Source organism: Paramisgurnus dabryanus, chromosome 21 (assembly GCF_030506205.2).
Source record: "Paramisgurnus dabryanus chromosome 21, PD_genome_1.1, whole genome shotgun sequence".
NCBI lineage: Eukaryota > Metazoa > Chordata > Actinopteri > Cypriniformes > Cobitidae > Paramisgurnus > Paramisgurnus dabryanus.
This window is the reverse complement of record NC_133357.1, coordinates 29,957,060-29,977,957: the sequence shown is the minus strand read 5'-3', so window position 1 is coordinate 29,977,957 and position 20,898 is coordinate 29,957,060. Positions and strand designations below refer to the sequence as shown.

General features: G+C 36.7%; 1 protein-coding gene across 2 annotated transcripts; it reads left to right on the top strand.

Annotated features, from left to right (window-relative positions):
• Nucleotides 1-1,955: 1,955 nt before the first annotated feature.
• Nucleotides 1,956-18,554, top strand: slc34a2b (solute carrier family 34 member 2b). Of its 2 annotated transcripts, XM_065282546.2 has the most exons (13): nt 1,956-2,372; nt 3,173-3,235; nt 3,342-3,455; nt 3,536-3,664; nt 4,463-4,606; nt 6,037-6,148; nt 7,673-7,868; nt 9,114-9,209; nt 10,921-11,041; nt 11,804-11,971; nt 16,402-16,518; nt 17,104-17,228; nt 17,378-18,554. In XM_065282546.2, the coding sequence occupies exons 2-13, from the start codon at nt 3,181-3,183 to the stop codon at nt 17,900-17,902; spliced, it is 1,902 nt and encodes a 633-aa protein (XP_065138618.2). In that variant the 5' UTR covers nt 1,956-2,372; nt 3,173-3,180; the 3' UTR covers nt 17,903-18,554. The 2 variants fall into 2 exon arrangements, with proteins under 2 accessions (XP_065138618.2, XP_065138620.2); XM_065282548.2 differs by lacking the exon at nt 1,956-2,372 and having other exon boundaries at nt 3,057-3,262.
• Nucleotides 18,555-20,898: the final 2,344 nt, after the last annotated feature.

The following is a 20,898-nucleotide window of genomic DNA, read 5'->3' as shown; positions in this document are numbered from 1 at the left end:
AATCAAGGGGGCCCCTATTGGTGCAGGGCCCTATGCTAATTGCGTAATTTGCGTACAGGAAGGACCGGCACTGGATGCATTTCTTCTAGTGCTGATGCAGCTTTTCCTGAATTTCTCTAAATTACCAGATTGTGAAGACAGTGGTCTCTTCTGCTGCCCACTGTTGAATAAATATTTTAACTCAATGCTTCATTTTCTTTAAAGTTGCATGGTGGTTTGCTAACTACCATATGGTGTTTAATTCTTTTAAAAATGACGCCTTCCAAACTTGAGGCGAAACTCCGCCCACTGATGTCATATATTTCAATATTTCGGGGTCGATTTCGAACTAGGATTTAGGCTATGTTTACACGTACATGGTTATTTTGAAAAACTGAGATATTTACCTTCGTTTGTGCCCTTCGTTTACACGTAAACGTAGATTTCGCCTCTGAAACCGATTCTTTCTAAAAACTCTGGCTAAAGTGGATATTTTGAAAACCTGCATGCACGCTTGCATGTAAACTGAGACAAACGGATGTTTAGGCGACCAACGTCACATGTGACTGCTACTCTGAACAGCGGAGGTCAGCAATTTTAGGTGTGTTCGACTTCATGCGGCGCTGCAAGAACCGACAGGCGGATGATGTCAACGTACCCTGAGAGCGAGTTGAGAAATCACACCTAGAGGTCTAATTTCGAATCGCTTTCGCAGTACCTTGACATCATCGAACACCTACTGCAACAACTCTTCTCTCCAAGACGGAGAACCAGTCCGCGTCACCACCAGCACCGCCGGTGATTGGCTTACGTGGGCATGAGCTTCTCTTGACGGCATATATGCACGGGAACTTGTAAATTAACACTTTTCTGAAAACGGACATGTGGGCACAATATTATTTTTGAAACCAGAGAGGTTGAAATGTTTGTTTATGAAAACAGCCGCCCAAGTGTAAATGTAGCCTTAGGCACCAGTTAGTTCTTGTTTTGTGGAAAGTGCAGTACACTTCAAGATTGAGTTGCAGCACCAGGATCAGCTCCAGTGTTAATGATTTCAAGTAATAGTGATTAATATGTGATGCAGGCATTAGCAAATACCTTTAAATAACTTCAAGAACAAAAATAAAATAGGACTTGCTAAAGATTCTTGGATGGGTGGGGAAATTTCCAAGCAGGATTGTGAGATCAAGATTTTATGATTCATTTACAACAACTTCAAACTCAGTGAACTAAAGAAATATGCCAATTAATAAACTTATATCTGTATAATTTTATTGTGAAGTTGACAACAACAGTCAACAATTATGACTAATATTTAACCAGTCAGTATAAGCATTTGTACTATATGACACTCTTATCTATTATCATAAAGATAAAACAATCTATATGGGTATGTATAGTCTATGCAAATACTTATATCCTAAAATGTACATTTATGCAACAAAAATAAAAGTATATAAAATAATGATATCTTGCCCTCAGTGTCTTAAATAAGTTATTTTTGTAGGTCTGACTTGTAATTCATGCTGTTTCTCGTATCTATAACATTACATAAATTGCTCTGCTATTATGTTTGGTACATTTTTGTCACAGTGATTCATTTTTCAGGTAAAAGTAGGTCAAATATATAAATATATAAACCAAGTAAATACATATTACAAACCTCCTCTTGTTTGTGCTTTTATTGTGTACTGTGTCTTATTGTGTTCAAAGTACTGTGTCTAAAGTAATGTTGTAAAATAAAAGTGCATGGGTTGAAAAGTTAAGTGCATTAATATACAGGAGTATCTGTTCTTTACCTTTACCACATTATTGCATGAGCACATCATAAGATGGGAGGAAACTTCAGGGAAGTAGCTGTAAATCATTTAACATCATTTTAACATACCTAGACCTTGCTTCAACCTTATGTATTGAGTAGTTTAAGGTTTGAACAAAACCTGCCTTGTCTTCTGTACAGACTGAAATCTGAAGCTCCGGAGGGCTTTCGGACCCCAGCTCTCTTCTTTGACAGAGGGCAAATCTTGATTAGTCTATTGTGCTGTTAGGAAAGAAACTTCAGTAACATCATAAGAAAATTTGGGATTTAAATTTGCGAAAACCTCTCTGAAAACTCTTTGCCGTTATAATTGATGTTTATGATGCATAAGTAATTCTTTAAACTACTGTTAAAATGCTGTGATTTTTTTAAATCGGATGTAAAGATAATATCAGTTTGATAATCAGCCTAAATGTACATCCCTGTAAATGAGATCACTTATTGTACCACCTTCACCGGACTTTAGATCAGTGACACGCTTCCCTGCTGCAGGTGTATATAAGACACCTGTTCTACCTCTACAGGTAGATCCACTGGATTCAGGATTAACATCAAACAAACACTAGCAAGAAAGGTAGGAAAATCTGTCTCATAAAAAGTCTGCTCAGGTCTTGGAAAATCATATATGGAAGTAAATTACTTTCATTGACGTCAGCCCAATGATGTGTAGTGATAGATGTATTTTATGTGCAAATAATATGGGTTCTTGAGTTATTTTTTAAGCTCAAGTTAAAGATGTTTTTCTTTATAGAAGGATGTGCTCACTTCTGATGAGTTTACAATCATGAGTTTTAGGGAGTAAACAGCTTTTTATATTTCATTAAAAAAATTGCATAATCTTGCGGTGGAATTGATAAATACTTAGTATAAAGGGTCTCATGACAGACTTACCATAATACAGTTAAACCTTAATTTAGTCATATGCACCTGCTCTTATATTTAAGTTCACAGTTTTCATATGTATTGTTTTTAAACGTAAATGGTTTCGATAGCCTCAAATGGTTTGAGTTGGATTAGATTTTCAGGTTTTGCGTTTGCAGTGATTGAGGGAAAATATATAGCAAGTAGGTGAGTACCTGCGTGAAACGAAAGTATACCTGTTTAATCGTAAAAGAAAGAAAGGAAAGAAAGAAAAAAAAGAAAGAAAGATACAATTTCTTTGAACTTTTAATTCACACTTTAAACTGTTTTACCTTAAAAGAAACAAATAAAAAGAAATGTTTTGGTGTTAACATTTTTCTTTAACCTTTTTACACAAACTTCTGTTTACGTTTTTTGTTTAAATACTCAACTTTTTATTTTCACACTGTTTTATTCCAAATTAAACACATGATGCATGTATAATGTCTGAATAGTTTTTGTATGTGTATGAAGTTAAGGTAATGGCCCCTCTTAGTGTGAAGGAAACTGATCCCGTCACGCTACAGCCAGACCTCGGTACGTGTCTCTCACATCCACGTCAACGCATAGGCGCAGTTTTTCTTCCCGCCTTTCCAGCTTTCTTTCTTTTGTCTCTCGCTCACTCGCCGTGCCTTTCCCACAGCTCCTAAAGATGCTCCCGAACCGTCTTCTCATCCCGTCGTCTGTCCGGCTGAAGAAGATGAAGTGGACCCGTGGGATCTGCCCGAGCTGCAGGACAACGGGTTAAAATGGTCAGGTAAGATCAGAGCCCGACAGCAGCCGAACCCGACCGACACGACACGCACCGGCTCACATAATGCTGCTGTTCTCCTGCAGATCTGGACACAAAGGGGAAGGTTCTCCGGGTTCTCACGTCTATAGTGAAGTTCATTCTGCTGCTCGGTCTGCTGTACATGTTCGTCTGTTCTCTCGACGTCCTCAGCTCTGCTTTTCAACTGGTAGGAGGTAAAAAATAAACTTGCTTTAACTTACTTTGTGGATCTTTGTTTTAGTTTAATTCACGCGTGTTTTGTAAGTCTTGTTAAACTATAGGCTGCTTCTGTATATTTTTAAGTTGTGTAAGTCTTTTAAAGTTTACTGAAAATATGAATCCTTCGTTGTGCCGTCTTTTTAACAGGCTAGTTGTAGAATGTCATGATTTAGTATGCTATACTACATAACTGTTACTATGTAATAATGTAGTGTTGAGAAGTATGCTATAAAACAGTACTGCATCAAACAGTAATAAATAAAAAGTTTTCGTAAATCTCTCTCTCTCTCTCTCTCTCTCTCTCTCTCTCTCTCTCTCTCTCTCTCTCTCTCTCTCTCATACTCGCTCTCTCATACTGTACGTCATCAAGAAGACTGTCTTATTATTATTATTATTATTATTTCAGAATATTAACAACTATAAAGTTTACTGTTATTCTTAGTTAATAGTAAATTGTTGTAAAATGCTTATGATTTGCGAATGTAATGCTTAGTTAACTTAAATAAATTCCTTAACTTATACATACTTGATGACGTATGAACTCTCACTCACTCACTCACTCACTCACTCACTCACTCACTCACTCACTCACTCACTCACTCTCTCTCTCTCTCTCTCTCTCTCTCTCTTTTTGTGTGTAAAAAAAATCACAATTTCAAAGCATGTGCCAGTTTAAAAGTTAATATGTAAAAGAGGATCCTCTTATCTCTAAACAGAAATAGACATGCTGTGGACAGAATTGGCACTGCTTGATGTTTTTGTATTGTACACAGGTAAAGCAGCTGGTGATATCTTTAAAGACAATGCGGTACTGTCGAACCCAGTGGCCGGACTGGTCATTGGAGTTCTGGTCACTGTTCTGGTCCAGAGCTCTAGCACCTCCTCCTCTATTGTGGTCAGCATGGTCTCATCTGGACGTGAGTTTCTCTGTCTTTGACTCATACAGATCTTCCTGCTCTTGATAAGCACTTGAATCAGGTGTAAAGGTTGGACAATTACACAAAGAACAGAAAGTACTTAAATATTGAAAAACAACTGCAGTTGTAAAACTTAAGGAGTTAGATTTGATCTGTTAATATCAACACATTCTCATAAAGTGTGTATAAATAACCTGCAGTGTAAAAAAGTTGTGCAATATATACACCAAATTCCAATTTTATGTGCAAATGATAGGCCAGTCCTTCCAGTTCACTTACATGGTAAATCTTTCGTGTTGTTTTATGTATTGATTTCACTTTGTTCATTTTTTTTTTTTTAAACCATTGTGGCTTAGGTTTGGGGATGTCATTTAATATAGGTTTCTCCATGTTTTTGTCTATTTTTAAACCATGATCACTTGGAGTTGGGGTTAGAATTTTGGTTTGGGTTAGGATGTCATTTTATGTAACAAAAATGCGACAATGGTAAAAAACAGAAAAAATTAGAAACCAAAATGTAAAACGACAAGAGAAGATACGTCGTAGTAAGTGAACGGAAAAGACTTGCGTATCATACGCACACAAAATTGGAATTTGCCGTATGTATTGCACGACTTTTCACACTGCATGCTATTTACGAAAAATCATGAGAATGGGCTGGTTAATATAGTGGAACTAATATAGACAGTTTCAGCAGTAACAACATAACCAAAGGCTTTCGTGGAACAAATGTAACTTCTGGTAAACTCTGCAAAGAATCAATAACAATAGAGTCCTTTAAGAGTAGTTTATTTCTGATAAACAACAAGTAGATTACTTTGCTGAAGCATAAAGTATATCAAAAACTACACTTAGCTTGTTACTGTATAAAATGTCTCCTATTTAATGTATTCGATGTTAACTACAGATCGGTTGCCAAACCTCCCTTCACATAGCAGTGATGCATGTTCGCCGTCTCCCCTCTTCTTTAGAAAACTAAACCTAACCCTAGATCAGGCTGAAACAAACAAAGACCGGAAGTTAACTTCCACCCAGAAGCGTAACTGCGACAACGCACGTGCATACTGTAGTTCTGTAGATTGATTCTGAAGCCAATAGGCTTTATGCCCAGCTGCACTACTTCCTGAACTTCAGCCAGCTCCTTGTATCCTGTCTGCCATTATTGGACAAACAGATTAATCCAGGTGTGCCTGACCTCAGTAGTCACAACAACATCAATCAGGCACACCTGGATTAATCAGTTTGTCCAATAATGGCAGACAGGAAACAAGGAGCTGGGTGAGGTTCAGGAAGTAGTGCAGCTTGGCATAAAGCCTATCAACTTGGATCAAAATACTAAATTACTCATAAACTCTAAATCACAACAAACAAACACAAAAAACAAGACTGTGAATTGTATGTTAAGAGTTGTTTTGAATTGTGAATTATAGTGCTGGATGTAAAGTCTGCAGTGCCAATCGTCATGGGCGCTAATATCGGCACTTCTGTGACAAACACCATCGTAGCTGTGATGCAAGCAGGAGATCGCAATGAATTCCGCAGGTAATGCCAACTAAAAAAAATTATTTTACATATTAAACACAGATTAACCTTATTTAAGAACTAAAGGGGAAATAAATCTGAGGCTGTTTGTATAAGTGTGTGACATCATTTTACTGTAGTCCAGGACTTAAATTATATTTTTAGTGCTATTAAACATTTATGTGAATCAAATCTTTTTTATTATGTACAATTACAGCCAAATATCTGTAAGATTGTAATCAGTTTCTAAATAGAAAGAAGGTGGAATTTATGAAAACAAAACAATTAAATATAAAACATTTCATGAATGGGCATGAAAAATACTTGTCATTTCATCCAAATTTATATTTAACAGACAAATCTATTAAAGCAATATATACAATTGACGTCATGTTATAGCAGACATGCCGTTTTAGCTTACCTGAGCATTGGCTATGTACATTAACATTACTGAGAAAAATAATGAAGGTTCTATAATAATCTGTTATTATCCAGTATATTTTAAGAGATAAAAAGTATAAAGTCCTATACCTGATGTCAGCAGTCTCCCAGTAGGCAAATCAAAGGTGGCAGAGTAACCAGACTCAACTGGGAGGTTGACATACTAAGATAAGACTGATGCTAGTAGACAGAGGATGAATATGGCTTATAGAGGTTAACCGAGCAATTACAGTAGATCATACAGAAACCAGGCAATCACACAGATAAGATTTATATGATGACACAGAGTTGACACAGAGTACATCAACTGTACAAACCAGTACCTCATGGGTACATTTGTAAATAATGGTATATATCAGAGGACCTTTTTAAAGGGTCGTCCCAGTGACAACTTTAAGTCCTTAATATATTTGATAAATAAATTTTAAATATATTTATGTTAGGAAATGTACTAAATATATTCATGGAACGTTATCTTTACATAAAAATATAATACATAATAATTATTTTTGGCATAAAACAATAATTTTGACATAGGCAATGATCTTTCTGCCTTTTTTGCCTTTTTCTACAAATATACCCGTGCGATTTACAACTGGTTTTGTGGTCCAGGGTCACATTCTCAAAATTAATAAAAAATATGAAAGTAATTGTAATGTCTTAATTAACTCATAAATGCTATGATGTCACCCTTTCAGGCTCACTATTGGTTAATTCTGAGGTTGAGGAACCCACTGTTGTCATTCAATAGACACTTTTTGTACACCAGATAGTGTATATCCTTTCAGTTGGTTAATTCAGAAGATTGGTATGCAACATAAAAATTAATATCCGTTTCGTAATCTTTGTAAAATTATTTCTCTGTAAATTGACAGCTAGAAAATGTATTGGTCAAAAATAATGAACACAATGCATGATCATCAAATAATACTGAAAAAGCCACTCAGAAATGACTATCTGTTTGAGAAAATTGAGTCAAAAAAATGAATATAAACACAAACTTTTTAAACGTTCTAAACACAGTTATGGTAAAAGTTTTGTGTATTTTTTATGCTTTGCCTTTGTTTTTAACATTAATTGAACATGTCATTTTGTTTATCTCAGGGCGTTTGCTGGTGCCACTGTCCATGACTTCTTTAACTGGCTCTCTGTGTTGATACTGTTGCCTCTGGAGGTGGCGTCAGGGTTCCTCTTCAAGCTCACCAAACTTCTCATTGATTCATTTAACATCCAGAGTGGTGCAGATGCTCCAGAACTACTGAAGGTCATCACTGAACCTCTCACCAAGAATATCATTGAGGTGAGATCATTGAGTACACATGGGCCTTGTGCACACTGCAAACTTTCAGGATCCCCTAAATGATCGTTCCATGTCTATACGGTACAAAACTCACTGCCGAAAATTCGGGAGTTCTGCCGTCTCGCGTGCTTATCATTCACAGCTTTGACCAAAATAACTGTACAGCGTTATGTTTTGCAATAAACCACCATCTTGGCGTTGTGTGTTATATCCATTTGTGAGGCTGCTTCTCAGAGCGCTGTCTTGCAGTGTTGCCAGATCCACTTACTTTTAACCGTTTAACCGGCTTTGGCGATCAAGATTTTGGTGTTATTAAAGTTGAAAGGTGCCGCTTCCAAGGTTTTAATATTTGAGGTAAAGACTCTGGATTTATTTCTGGTTCATTATAGGATTTTTTTGGGGGGGGTTCGTGAAAGATCTGGCAACACACGGAAGCAAACAGTCATGTCATTTTCTGCACCGTGCATACAGAAGACTTTTTCCCTTCTATGCATTTATTTTTGCAGAGAAGAGAGACGTGTCATGTCCATAATGCACGTTTATTAAATTCTTGTAATAACAACTAATTGTTCAGATTGGTTCTGTACACACTATGCAGAGTTTCTGTAAATGCAGTTATCACTACCTGCATTTTGCAGAAATTAATTTGGTAGTAGATGGTGGTTGTCACTTCCATAAATGACTGAAGTGTGTGTGTACAGAACAGGGTTAAGCACTTAATGGTGAAGTGACAACCGAATTTAAATGCAGTGAGCCACTTTTTACAATGCAAAGGCAGCAAATATACAGGAAATACAGTAGTCTTGAAACACTGTAGGAGCAATTACAGCTCAGTCAGATGTTTTCTGCTGTAGCCAGATTTATTAGATTGACTTAAAAAGATTTAAGTTCAATAAAGACACAAATCTAGAAGATAATCACACAGAATATGATTGTTTCATCACCAATACAAACACCAGTGTATGACGTCACTACTTGTAGGCGGAGTTATTGAAATGTTACTCTACTTATCAATTATTTACGTTTATAATGTGTGTTTATCAAACCCACTGACGACGCAATGCTGTACTTACTGAGCTACAGGAACATGCAACGTCATAACAACTACAATTATTTTATTTATTTGCTTTATAATGCAAAAATTGCTGATTTTTTTTTATATCTGGTATAGTTTTAAACCTGTATTCATAGTCATGTGACCGTGACTTTGCCATCCCTTTGACTGTTAACACTTTCATTTTTCAGCTGGACAGCTCTGTGATCAGTGGGATTGCTACAGGTGACCCTGCCGCCCAAAACAAAAGTCTGATTAAGATCTGGTGTAAAACCCAAAAATTCACGGTGAGAAACGTGATATTGAGTTAATGATTCAAGCACACGCTCTGTTTCGTATCAATTCCTGATGTTGACAGTAAAACACAAGGACATTTTTTATTCTGAAAGGAATTTCAAATGATTAATATAGGGCCTATATATAAATAAACACAGATAAGCAAGTGTTTAATGTAATGTCCTACTATGTCTTGTTAATACATAACAAGCAGATTAGCTTTATGGATGTGTTCCAAAGGGAACCTAAGAAGCTGACTTGCTTTCTGTTGTCAGTCAAGGTCTCATTTTTCTAAGTAAGCACCATAAGCAAAACAGAACCTCAAAAATGAGCACGAAAGCATGTTCAGCGTTCATCATATAAATAAAATTTCTCATGCAAAAATTTTACTAAGACTAAGATAACAATGCAGAATTCCTTGACCTTAATTATTTACTTAAAGTACTCCTAGAGATTAAGTAAACATTTCAGTCATTTAATACAACGTTTGCATGTTAAACGTCAAAAACATCCGTTTACGTAAAGTATTTTTTTACTTTATCAAAAGTGTTTGTTTGTTTTTTAGTTTTTATCAGTAGTATTTTACATAATCAATGTTATTATTAATTGTAATTGACCTTCAAATGGTAATTTTCTTTTATTGGTTCATAAAACTCATCTGTCCATTTTGCAAGAGTTCAATTTTCTGATAAATTGTAGTGTTGCTCAATAATTGTCACAAGACATGCAGATCAAAAACCTATTAACTTTTGATAGGACAAGACGTTCAAATGTCACAAACACTCTATTTGGTTTAATCATATAATGTCATACATGTTATTAAAACACATATTTATATTAAATTTTTGTGTAATATTAAACTGTACCTGTCAAAATGATTTGCAGCCGTGTTACTAGTTTCAGCCAGTTGTTATGTAAGGGATAATGTAGAGGCAGCCGGTAGTTATCGGGAATTAAGCCCCGACAGTGTGATCAGGACCCGACGCGAAGCGGAGGGTCTTGTATCACACTGAAGGGGCTTATTTCCCGATAACTACCGGCTGCCTCTACATTATCCCGCTTATTACACGGCTACTTGCCACATAAGAAAAAAAACTGGACATGAATATGAATTTGAAACATTTTATTGGCATATTTGTTTTAAATTAACATTTTTATCCTTCCGCGAAACTTTGCACAGATGCATAAAATGATCGTAATACCTTATTAAGATCCTCTGCTTCATACTTGTCTGTCTCCATTTTTTTCTCTTTCAGCCAGTCTTTGAGAAGTTTTAATGCCCATTCTGTATTTTTTTGTGTGTTGGCTTCGTAGCTGTCATGCTCTATTTTGTCAAGTTCAGTCTCAGTAAGCTCTCTGTGTCTTGTCGTGGTTGTCGAGTGTTTGTCACAAGATGGCGCCAAACAGTAATCTTTATTGATCTTTATTGGCGCGGAGCGATTTTACTCGTACAAGTAGTACCGGCTATGCGTTATTACTTTGGAGCGGTTATTATTTGAAAAGAACGAACCTGCAAATGTCTCAACTGACCAATCAGAATCAAGCATTCCAGAGAGCCGTGTAATAACTGTGAATAACATACCTTGGAATTTCACGACTGTCCAATCACAATCAAACATTTTAGTGTGCCGTGTAATAAGTCTTATTTATTTAGACAAGAGCTTTATGTGATTATTCTCGTTTTTGAGGTTTGTTTTTGACAGTGTGTTTTATCTATCGTAGGACCTTGTGAATATTACAGTCCCTGGAACTGCAAACTGTACCCCTGATGCTCTCTGCTGGGTGGAAAACAACCTGACCTATACTCAAAAGAACCAGACAGAAACTATCAACCTGAGCAAATGTGAGTGACTCTACTTTGTTAGATTTGGCTCTTAGACCTTCCCGGATCAACAGAAGCTTAGGCTTGTTATTAATCCACCCCCTTTTTTTCAACACACATAGTACACTTATTTTAGCTCGAAAGCTATCAACCGTAATTCACTTTAAAGAACAATGGCTTCAGTGAGCGCTTAGAGAGATCTGAGCTTCACCTTTCACCCCACCTCCTTCATCCACACTATGTTCATTCAATAGTGCTTTTCAACAACCCTGTGCACCTGAGGCCATTTCACCTGAACAAAGAGCCCCTCAGCCAATCTGTAAGGATGGGTTCAAATTTGGTCGATTCAAATCAGCAGGGATATCAACCCTAGAGTGTCCAGGCTCCATTTTAAAAATCAAGTCTTGGTTCACTTGATTTGTTATAGTTGGGTTGAATGGATTTGTTTGAGTGAAGGAGTATCATACATGAGTTCCTCGACTAGTAATGTACCAGTTAGTTGTGCTTACAGAGAAATGCTTGATACCTGGTTGAAAATCCTGTTAATTCAGAGTGGTGATAGACCACAAACCAGCCTGCTAGCTGATCATACTCTTACTTAAGTCCAATGGTCAAGGTGATGTTTGAAACATAGTAGTTGGCTTACCATGAACCTTGCCAAGTTTGATAAAGGCTGCTAACCTACCTGCTAGCATATAAACAAGAACACTGATCCCTAAACCAACCCAAGAAATAGTTTGTGTTTTTCAGTACTTAACAACTTCTTGTCTTCTCTCTCCCCAGGTACTCATATATTTGTTAATGCTAACCTACCGGACCTAGCCGTGGGTTTGATATTGTTGGCTCTGTCATTGCTGGCTCTGTGTACCTGTCTCATTCTGATCGTGAAACTGCTAAACTCAATGCTGAAAGGTCAGGTGGCAGTTGTCATCAAAAAGGTGCTCAACACAGGTGAGTCAACACCGGAGACAATCAGTAATTATCTTATCATTTTACGATAAGATATTGTTTGCCACCAACATAAACGTGTTCAGCTTTAAACATTCACACTAAATATTTATCAGAGTTGTTTGTACTCTTCGTGGAAAGAAAGACAAAAACATGATTAGCAAACACTGTATGTTGCAACTCCTGACCCTACCCAGATTCTTAGCTTAACACAGTGGTTCTCAACGTTATTCCTGGAGGCCCACTGCTCTGCATATTTTGTATGTCTTTCTTATTTAACACACCTGATTCAAATCATCAGCTCATTAGCAGAGATCTCCATGAACTGAACTGAGGCCGGTAAGAGAGACATATGCTGAGTCCCAATTCGCATACTATCCGTCCTAAATAGTATGCGAAACTAGAATTACTACGTCCCAAATCGTAGTATGTTGAAATGAGTATCCCAAAAGATACCCCTATGGTCTACTATTTCCAGTTAGAATTCGAAGTGTAGATCAATGCACACTCTAACGGCTAATATTGCCCACAACCCATTGCGTGCGGGAGGGAGGAGTTTAAGCACCCTGACCCTCTTGCTTTTTTGTAGTGTGGCTGTACAAATGTTTTATTAGTCCAACGAAAGAAACATGGTTACTACACTTTTACTATAGTAAAAGCATGGTTCATTTTCATCTGGGTATTTTTGAGTTATAAGTATAAAATTAAGTATAAAATACGTTAAACAATAGTTAAACTATAAACGTTAAATATTTGGACTTTAAAATAAGTAGCTTTTGTTACACACATTGCACATCAGGGCTCGCAAAATCGCTAGCCCGACGTCCCGGGGCTATTGTTAATTCCTGTCGGGCTACCGAAATGTATCTCCGCCCTGCCCGTCGGGCTATCTTGGGGAGGAAATAATAATTTAATGTTTTTGCTTTGTCTCAGATTTAGTTAGGTAATTATATTGTATGTGTTTCGGCGTCCTCTTGTCAGTCATTATCCTCACGTAACAAGTGAAACTGTCAGGAAATGAAGTGAAAGCATAAATAAACCCATCCTTTAATGTGCACGTCTGAAATGCGCGCGACCCTCTGCACGCGACCCTCTGCACGCGCTTTTCCCGGCTTCGCTCTTCACGAGCACCTGCTTGCCCTTGTGCTCAGCGCGAACTCTTCATTTTTACCTCATAGACTAACATTGTTTTAGCGTTTCTTTTTTCTTTCTTCAGTTAGTAACTTATATGTGAGAAGGAAAATATATTTGAGGGATTTCCGATCGATTTGACACGTCTATGCTATTATGAGAATATAACGTTAGAAGCTTTTGATAGGTGATTAAGTAACACAGTCTCACCCCATTTCGTCAATATTTGACGACACTTGACCATTCGTCATATGTTGACGTGAAGGGTATACCTTTCGCGTCATTTTTTGACGAACTGGGGACTTCAATACTATTACGTCCGTTGCATTCTCTTTCCTATTTTATTACCATTTGCGCGTCGGTTTAGGGTTAGATTACGCAAAATTAAACAGTGTACGCGAAATTAAACAGTGTACGCGAAATTAAACAGTGTACGCGAAATTAAACAGTTGTCACCTGGCGTTGGGGTTAGAAACAGTTGTCACCTGGCGTTGGGGTTAGAGTTAGGTTTGGGTAGGGATGTCATTATGTAAATCTAACCCTAAACCGACGCGCAAATGGTAATAAAATAGGAAAGAGAATGCAACGGACGTAATAGTATTAAAGTCCCCAGTTCGTCAAAAAATGACGCGAAAGGTATACCCTTCACGTCAACATATGACGAATGGTCAAGTGTCATCAAATATTGACGAAATGGGGTGAGACTGGGTTGGATTAAACAGCGGTGGTAAGATATTTTACCTAAAGCGAATATAAAGTTTATTTATAATTTCTTTTTACCTCAGAGTCTAACATTATTCTAGCGAAAATAAACGGCTATGGTAAGATCTATTAACCTAAAGGGAAATAAATGTTTATTCCTTTTTAATAAATATCTGTTTTAAGTCTTCTATATTGTGTTAAAGTCACTGGTTGTTTATATATTTGATAAAATACTATGTTATCTAAATACAATATGTGATATGTTGAGGTATTTTATTATATTAAAAATAACCTGTGTTATAATACATTTATATAATATTTCAGTAATATAACAATTCAATTATTCTAACGTTAGGGCAATGTTAAAATAACCTAAAAATAACATTAGGGGAATGTTTATTTTCTTTAAGAAAACATTTCTTGCTATTAAACAAAAACCTTGGAAAGTAACATTCTAGAAACCAAAAACTAATGTTAGGGGAACGTTTTGGGAACCAAATTGTTAGCTGGGGATGGGCAGAAATAGTTGGCTTACATGGAAATCCAGGATTTATCAATATTCTAAATTAAACAGTGTATTTTTTATTCGGGCTAGTTGTATTCATTTCGGGCTACCAAAAATGAAAGAGTGCCTGCCCGAAGGGCTACCAGGGATTTAAAAATTTTGCGAGCCCTGCACATGAACGTCAGAACCAGCCGCCTCACAAACGACCTGCGTTTGGTTCTAATGACGCTCTGCTACACTCCTCAACTTGGTAGAACACATTGTAAAATGTATTGTGAAAGAAAACGATGAGAAAAAAAAATATATTGGACATAAGTTATAAGAATGAATGAAATATTGTTAACAGTGTGGTGTGCGTAACTAGGCAACCACGTTTTCGTTCACGTTGCATGACGTCATCGAAGTATGTCCCAGAACGTGCATACTGTTTTGCTACACACTCAAAAGTATGTACGTTTTCCTCACAAAAACAGTACATACTTTTAGGTCGTAGTATAAGTAGGAGAATTGGGACTCAGCAATACAAAATGTGCAGAGCTGTTGGCCTCCAGGAATGGAGTTGAGAAACACTTGCTTAACACATTCAGGTGTCTGTGATGCTTATTATAATTGTGTATCCTGTCATATGATAGTCAGCACAGGTCATTTAGTCCTGCTGTCTGATGAGCTGAACAGGAACATTATTTGAGTCTGAGTGTTTCTGAGTGTCACAGGTGTTCATGTGCTGATGGTATCAGAGTACTCAGATACATCTTAAATCCAACAAAATCTCATGGCAATACGTAACTATTTCACAAGGCGGGATATTCGTATGAATTTATAACATTTCATTCATTTCAGCACAGTCTGCTGACTTTGGGTTTAGCTGTGAAAATTTTCATCTTGCTTTCTCGAATAATTGTACATTTTGTACAATTTACATCATAAAAAAGAATGCGAAATTGGCACTTTTTAAAATAGCTATTTTCCTGTGAGATTAGGTTGGATAACTATATATCGCAACATGATCTCACGGAAAGTCAAGTTATAGTCACGCAAAATTTTATTAATTTATTTGTGTTCATGGCACATATTTTTTATTACACTCGCACAAATTTCTATAAATAGAAATTTTATAAATTCTATAAATAGTCTTCTTTTTTTGTGTCAATTTATGTCTTGTTTTCTCATTTTTTCCTATTTTTAAATCATTGTCGCTTAGGGTTAGATTTGGGTTTGGGTTGGGATGTACATTTATTTATTGGTTTCTACATGTTTTTAACACTTTTAAAACTATTCTTGCCTGAAGTGGGGGTTAGAGTTGGGGTTTGGATGTTTAAAAATTTAACAGAAAGTGATTCTAACCCCAACCCCAAGCGACAATGGTAAGAAAATAGGAAAAAAACAATGAGAAAACAATACATAAAATGAAATGAAAAAGAAAGTCGTATCACAGACACGATTTATTTATAGATGATTTCATCAGTAACAACATAAACAAGCAGCTTTCGTGGTCAACACGTTACTTCCGGTAAACTCTGATAAGAATAAATAACAACAAAGTCCTTTTAAAGTAGTTTATTTATATAACAAGCAAAATAAACAACACATAGATTACCTTGGAAACCAAAACATTTGTTATTGTTCAAGAGTTCAGTTTAGCAACTAGTCAGACCATTAAACAAACAGAAACCGGAAGTAAAGTTCCGACCAGACGCGTAATCATGTCACCGCACGTTTGTCCGATGAAACGTTCTATAGAAATTTGTTCGAGTGTCACGAAAAAGACATTTGTGCTCAAGGCTCAAATTTGACGATTTTGCGTGATATCAGTCTGATGTATCTAATTACTACACATGTTCACTAATGGTCTGTACCGACCTGATTTCACAGGAAATTTACGTATTTTACAAACTGGCGTACAATTGTTAAAAAAGAAATTACATTTGGCCAACCTCTGACCTCGCCTCTAAACCCAGCTTGTTGAGACAGTAATAATTTTACTTTTTGCATATGTGTCTTAATTTCTGTTCTTTGTACATTACAGCATTTCATTTAATTGTTTAAATACATCAGTAAGATTCATGACATTTCTTATATGGTTGTTCCTGGTCAGATTTCCCCTTTCCATTTGGCTGGGTGACGGGATACCTCGCTATACTTGTTGGCGCCGGAATGACCTTTATTGTTCAGAGCAGCTCTGTCTTCACCTCTGCAATCACTCCACTGGTCGGTGAGTAAAGAAACATACTGATTTTACGCACCCATACTACAATGTGACATGTAAACACTGCAGATCACTGATAGGTCAGAGAAAATCATCACTACCAGCATCATTGCTAAACACAATAGTGCATCATCGAGCAAACATCCATAAGATCATCATTCCATCGATATGCCCCATTGGTCCTGTGTTGTGGGTTTAATAAAGTTTACGATGATGTCACAGCAATAGAGGCGGCACAACTGTAACGATAAGTCTATAATCCCACCCACTTTGAAGCGATACTGAACTGCAGTGGAAAAGCAAGCTGAGCAAAATTAAAGGGCCGATGAAGTTGCAGTGAATGAAAAAGCTACTTTATTTCATTTGATTATTTTCAGGTTTTGGCACAGAACATTGGATCTACGCTCTAACTTAATAACTTTAATGAGCATTAAAAATTAAACCTTCAAACCCAAAATGTGAAATGGTTTAGGTTGATCTTTCGAGCTTTTGGATGACTTGCTTACTTCACTCCTTTAGTAGAATTAATGTGACTGAAAGAACAGGACTTCATTTACTGGACTTGAAACATTTTTATTTGTGTCTCTCCAGGTATCGGTGTTATTAGCATTGAAAGGGCTTATCCACTTACATTGGGCTCCAATATTGGAACAACAACCACTGCTATTCTCGCTGCTTTGGCCAGTCCAGGAGAAACACTGGCTAACTCATTACAGGTGTGATAGGATATACAAACTACTCTATAATTGTAGTTTCAAATTCATTTGACTTTCTTTGTTCTCCATTGTTGGTTTTATATGAGTTCCTTTATTAATTACTTGATGATAATACGATAATCTTTATGTCATGTCCTATTATTTTTCAGGTTTCTCTTTGCCATTTCTTCTTCAATATCTGTGGTATTTTGCTGTGGTATCCAATTCCCTTCACCCGAATCCCTATCCGATTGGCCAAAGCTCTGGGCAACCGCACAGCCAAGTATCGCTGGTTTGCTGGCGTGTATGTCATTTTGTGCTTCTTAATTTTACCGCTTTCGGTCCTCGGCCTGTCCATCGCAGGTTGGCAGGTCCTGGTGGGCGTCGGGGTGCCCATTGTAGTCCTGGTGATTTTCGTGGTGGTGGTGAACATCATGCAGAGCCGCTGGCCGAGGTACCTGCCCTCGTGCCTCCGCAGCTGGGACTTCTTACCCAGACCACTGCGTTCTCTCAAACCGTGGGATAAACATGTTACTGTGGCCATGACCTTCTGCAGAACTCGCTGCTGCTGCTGCTGCAAGTGTTGCAATAAGGAAGCAACAGATGAGATGAAAGAAGAGAGAAGTTTGGAGGTGTATGACAATCCAACACTCACTATAGAAGATGAGGGGAAAACATTAGCGACGAATTTGTAATGTTTAGGGGACATTTGTTATTAATGTGCTACAAGAGAACAGCACTTTACAAGATGAAGCTGTCTTGCTAAAGTATAACAATTGCGACCTTACAACGCAAGTCGTCCAAGATACGAGAAGTCATTTTGCAGGACTATAGACTGGATTATTCAACTGAAAACTGTTGCTCTCAGTATGTTTGATTATAAAGCTGCATTTATATCTCATTTGATCTCGTTCTAGAATGAGAATTTCCCTCCCCCTTAGCAAAAACAAATGGCCAATAATGGATATAAACTGAGGACTATTAGCTATTTAAATAAAGGATGTTCGATTTTCTTTTTTAAATTTAAAAATTTTAAAGATGTTAAATTGGCTCTTTTAAAAACAAGAAAGCTTGGATAGAAAAGTCAAAGTTTTTATAAATTTCATTGTAAGCTTATATATAAAGAATGTAATATGTAATTATGATGTGATGTGAGTGCAGCATTATGTACATGTGAATTTTCTGTTGTTAACTGCTGTTTCAGTGTCAGTTGTGTTGACACTTTATTTAATTATGTTTACTGCTTAGCAAACTCATGGAAAATGCAGACGCTTCACATTATTGTTGCAAAAAATATGTATGCATGTACTGTGTAACTATTTAAAGGTGTGTTATATATTTTTCAGATGTTTGTGAACATAAAATTTGAGAATTTTAAAAGTTGTGTGTTTGCATTGTAGCTTTTTTAAAAATGAATTGAAATATTTTTTGTTAGGGTCAGTAGAGGAACGAACCCAGATGCATGCAACAGGTGTACACAGACAAGGTTTTTAATACAAAAACACAAAGCAATAACCCACAAGGGGGTGAAACAAAGCAATGACAATGACAGATAAAAACAGGACTGCACTAAACTAAGACTAGACTAGACTGGACTACTTAACAGTAGTGATGGTTGTTTTCGAAAACATTGCTTCAATCGTGAGGCTTTGACACCTTTACTAATCTTTTATTTCAAATCATTGGTTCAGAGCGTGTTTCAAACTGGCCAAGTCACATGTTTTTAGCGAATAATGCTTTGTTACGTCACAAACAATTTGGAACTGATAGTTCATCACTGGGAGGTTTTGATCTAATTGGGTGTTTTTACACCTGTAGATGGATTGCTTTGTTCTGAAACCGGGGGTTAAATCCAGTGGTAGCCGGTGATTTTCTTTTCGAGGGCGCATGATGCGAAGCTCGTCACAACATGTGTGTAGCCCATCATGTATGTGGTTTGCAATTTCAAAATATGTGTTCGAGGCATCAAATGAAGCTATGTGCATCACGTGTCATGTCAAAATAAGTGCCTGCTGCACACGCGTCTAAAGGATTTATGATATGCAGAGTTTACTGTTAAGGTAGTGTTTTGTGAGTATTTTGTGAACGTGAGCATCTCTTTGATCCTAAACGGTTTCGACACGTGTGCTGAAGGCACTTATTTTAACAAGGTTTGCATGAGGCAACAAACACATATTTTGAAAACATGTGCAACACACAACACTCTGAACACATATTTTGAATTTGCGCCCCTCGGAAGAGCAGTCACCAGCTACCACTGGTTAAATGGCTACAAAATTGCAATTTCATGTTGGTTTGGTTCGCATTCATAATGAAAATGTGGTTATATTACTTCATAATTGTGAGCAGAAATCAAAACTTAGGCGGGACAACATTCTTACCATGTACCTACTGCAGAAAAGAGCAATTAGAAGATATTTTATAAGGAACAGGGCCCGGTTGCATAAAGCACCTTAAGTGTAATTTTCCCTTAAGTTTCCCTTAAACTTAAGGGTGTTGCAGAAAAAACCCTTAAGTTTTTTCTGTTGCATCTCCATGGCAACAATAGTATTTTATTAAAACAAACCTGGGTCGCTGTCATGGAACACTTAACAATTACCCTACCCAAGAGAACTGTTTAAGGAATTATATGCAAACCCTTAAATTAATCTCTTACAGTAGGGGGATTTACCCCTTAAGTGTCATACTTAAAGGAAAAACTTAAGGTGCTTTATGCAACCGGCCCCTGGTACGCTTTGGTTTTGAATGGTGAAATGTGCTCAGGTCTGAAAACACCCTAAAAATGAACTCACGAATCATTGTCTACATGCTTTACTAATTTCGTGGTAGTAAAAATGTTAATAAAATAATTATAAATAATGATTGGGCCTAGATCTTGTTGCCTTTGCATATTTTAACCAGCGGTGTCGGCAGCCATTTATTGTGTTTCTTTCAACACTTTGAAATAGTGAATCATTTTGCGAAACAATTAGTTTAACTGATTCAAAGCTTTGAAAAGCTTTGTTTCTCCCATCACTACTTAAAATTAAACTTGAACTGTAAACTAGCCAGTAATTCAGTACACTTCCACAGGTAAGTACAAAACGAATCAGCACAAGACAGCAAACATGAGGGCATTAAATAAGGGAGCAAATCAAAAGGCAACAGGTGAATATCATGAAACAATAATAGGGAAAAACAGCACAAGAAAGCAAACAGCACAAGCAAAGGCCATGTGCTACCACACAAAATATGGGCCCGTCATAATGCTGTCTCAAGACTAGGACTAAAACAATGACAATGCCCGACACTTATACCACTACAAATGCCCTAGCAATAGACTTTCTGCCTCCATCAGGATATAAACCTTGGTCTTATGAAAAATGAAAACAAAATACATTCACAATGAAGCTTGCACCAAATTTATATCTGAAGACTGCATATCTATACTTCTTATGTCTATATTCATATTTTGGTCATTTAAAGCTCTAATACCAATTGAAGTCCTTGAATTAAATGCATGATCATGAGGACTATAACACAGAGACAGTTCAGATATTTTAATTAAGACTTTTAAAAAATATTTAGATGTCAACATTTTTAGGCTGTTATATATTGCTTTGTGTTGCTCAGCAAGCACGAATATACAGCAATAAATGTTTGTTGCATATTCAGATCATAGTCTTACAAAAGACTAAAAGCCAGAATAAAT

Bases quoted from the DNA above. Each gene is read 5' to 3' on its own strand.
- slc34a2b (XM_065282548.2), top strand. From the start codon at position 3,181: ATGGCCCCTCTTAGTGTGAAGGAAACTGATCCCGTCACGCTACAGCCA. The intron at 11,972-16,401 runs GTGAGTCAACAC...GTTCCTGGTCAG, and splicing joins CAAAAAGGTGCTCAACACAG to ATTTCCCCTTTCCATTTGGC. The intron at 17,229-17,377 runs GTGTGATAGGAT...ATTATTTTTCAG, and splicing joins CACTGGCTAACTCATTACAG to GTTTCTCTTTGCCATTTCTT.